Source organism: Coregonus clupeaformis, chromosome 29, assembly GCF_020615455.1.
Source record: "Coregonus clupeaformis isolate EN_2021a chromosome 29, ASM2061545v1, whole genome shotgun sequence".
Taxonomy (NCBI): Eukaryota; Metazoa; Chordata; class Actinopteri; order Salmoniformes; family Salmonidae; genus Coregonus; species Coregonus clupeaformis.
The window spans coordinates 58,451,499-58,453,629 of NC_059220.1; the positions used below are offsets into that span (position 1 = coordinate 58,451,499).

A 2,131-nucleotide genomic window follows, 5' to 3' on the forward strand; every position below is an offset into this window, starting at 1 on the left:
CACACACACACACACACACACACACACACACACACACTATGAGCCTATGACTGATACAATAGTTAGAAATCCACCACTAGAGTTCATTTGCAGATAATATATCAGCTCCAGAATGAGATGGCCAGTGACACTGTCATGTTCTTCACACTGAGACGGTTAGACACACTTACACAATTGAGCACATCTGTATATTCTGTGTGGTTTAGAGATATTTTACAGTCCTTTTTAATCAGGTAAGCATTAAAACAGAGAGCGAGGCCTTGAAACCAACAAATGATTTATCCACATGCATTTTAATGAATTGAAGGCAATAAAACAGAATATAGGCCAATAGCCTGCAATTCAGTAATCAAGCATACTGAAATGTAACATAACCTAGGTCATTCTATGGAACTAATTCTAATTTCATCTAATCATCACTATGCACAAGTAATTCTACACAATTATGTGTTTTACGGATGTGTGTATTGAATAGAATTCAAAAAATAAATATTGACAATCGTTCTCTGTCAAATAGTTATCTGTCATTTGATCACAGGCGTCAAATGGTAAAGAGAAAGGTATACAGGCTGCTCACAGTGTTACAGTTATATAGAGATCATCTAGCTTATCTATATCCCCAGACCCAGGTTGTGTTTTGGCTCAGGACCATGACTGCTGTCTCTGAGGCAGATCACTGGCCATATCCTTGTGAAATAGAGGTACAAAAGAGGCTCTGAAGGTTACAGGAGTGGTGTCTGCTCCCCAGATTTCTTGCTGTCCAGGAAGCTGATGTAGTCCTTCACCCATCTGTCTGAGGACCTGGCACACACCTGTCGCCCCGCCTGAGTCTTAAACCTGGATATAGAAAAACAGGGTTATTAGCACAGCATAACATCAGCAACACCACATTGGGACAATCACATACAAGATATCCAAGGCTCACTCATGACTTATGACATCCTGTTTTAGATCTATGTTAGATCTATAACCTAGTTTTAGATGATGATGTCAGAGGACTTTTGTTCTCATTTTTAAAGGAAAATGCATGACGACGTGAAATTTAGGTAGTGAAAGTTGATCACAGGAAAGAGGATCACATTCTGGGTTATACAACAGGATGAGATGAAGCTCTCTCTCTCTCTTTGTGGAGTGGTCTCTTACACTGTTTTCTTCAAGGATTTGGACCAATAATACCAATCATTGCCTGTCAGTCCTGTAACTATCCCAGTTACAGCATGATTGAATCAATGGTTCTCTGTCTGTCTGACACCTGTACTTTTACAACATAACACATTTTTTGGACATTTCATGAGTGTCTAGTCTGAACCACAAATAATTTTCTGTGGTACCTTGAGTGTTTGGATCACACTAACTTATAAATACCTCTCAAGCACTCATTGCCACATATCCACTCTCACACAGAAACAGCTAAAGAACAGTAAGGTTACTCACAGAATGGCTGGGTTGGAGCACTGCTGGCTGGTCTTGGCGTAACCCACCACTCTACCTCTGGGTATCTGACGATCAGCAAAGGTAAAACAACACTTCTTCGGTCCGCTTGCCATACGCAGGCCTAGACAACACACACAACACACACTTATGGGTCAGTTTGGGACACACACACACACACACACACACACACACACACACACACACACACACACACACACACACACACACACACACACACACACACACACACACACACACACACACACACACACAAACGTTCTAGTTGTCTCTTACCTTCGGTAAATGTGATGGCACTCAGTACCAGAACAAGTGCAGACAGCATAGCAAGACGAGTGGTGAACATGTTGGCTTAGAGTTGGTCCAGGTGGGGTGGAGAGTGAATGACCAGTAAAGTGTTGTGACTTCAGGTCTAAAGCTTTATTCTCTGTGTTGTTGTGTTGTACAGAGGACCAGTCTTTATACTATAGAGGGAGAGTTAGGGGGAGACCCAGACAAGGGTCTCCCCCTAATGATAGTCTTGGTAATCTTTTTCACATCTAATTGTTAAATATTTGGTAGGTGTACACGTGAGTGGGTTTCGTCCCACGCGTAATGTTTTCTCTGCATTATGACGTGGCTGTATTTCACTTCTCTTTTTCAGCATTGGGTTTTACACCAGAAGTATAAATATGATTGT

General features: G+C 41.5%; 1 protein-coding gene across 1 annotated transcript; it reads right to left on the bottom strand.

The window, feature by feature from the left end:
• Positions 1 to 275: 275 nt before the first annotated feature.
• On the bottom strand, positions 276 to 1,886 carry LOC121577287 (C-C motif chemokine 3). Its single transcript, XM_041891052.1, has 3 exons — positions 1,729 to 1,886; positions 1,435 to 1,555; positions 276 to 837 (listed from the first exon to the last, which is right to left on the bottom strand). The coding sequence occupies exons 1-3, from the start codon at positions 1,796 to 1,798 to the stop codon at positions 723 to 725; spliced, it is 306 nt and encodes a 101-aa protein (XP_041746986.1). The 5' UTR covers positions 1,799 to 1,886; the 3' UTR covers positions 276 to 722.
• Between the last annotated feature and the right edge of the window lie 245 nt (positions 1,887 to 2,131).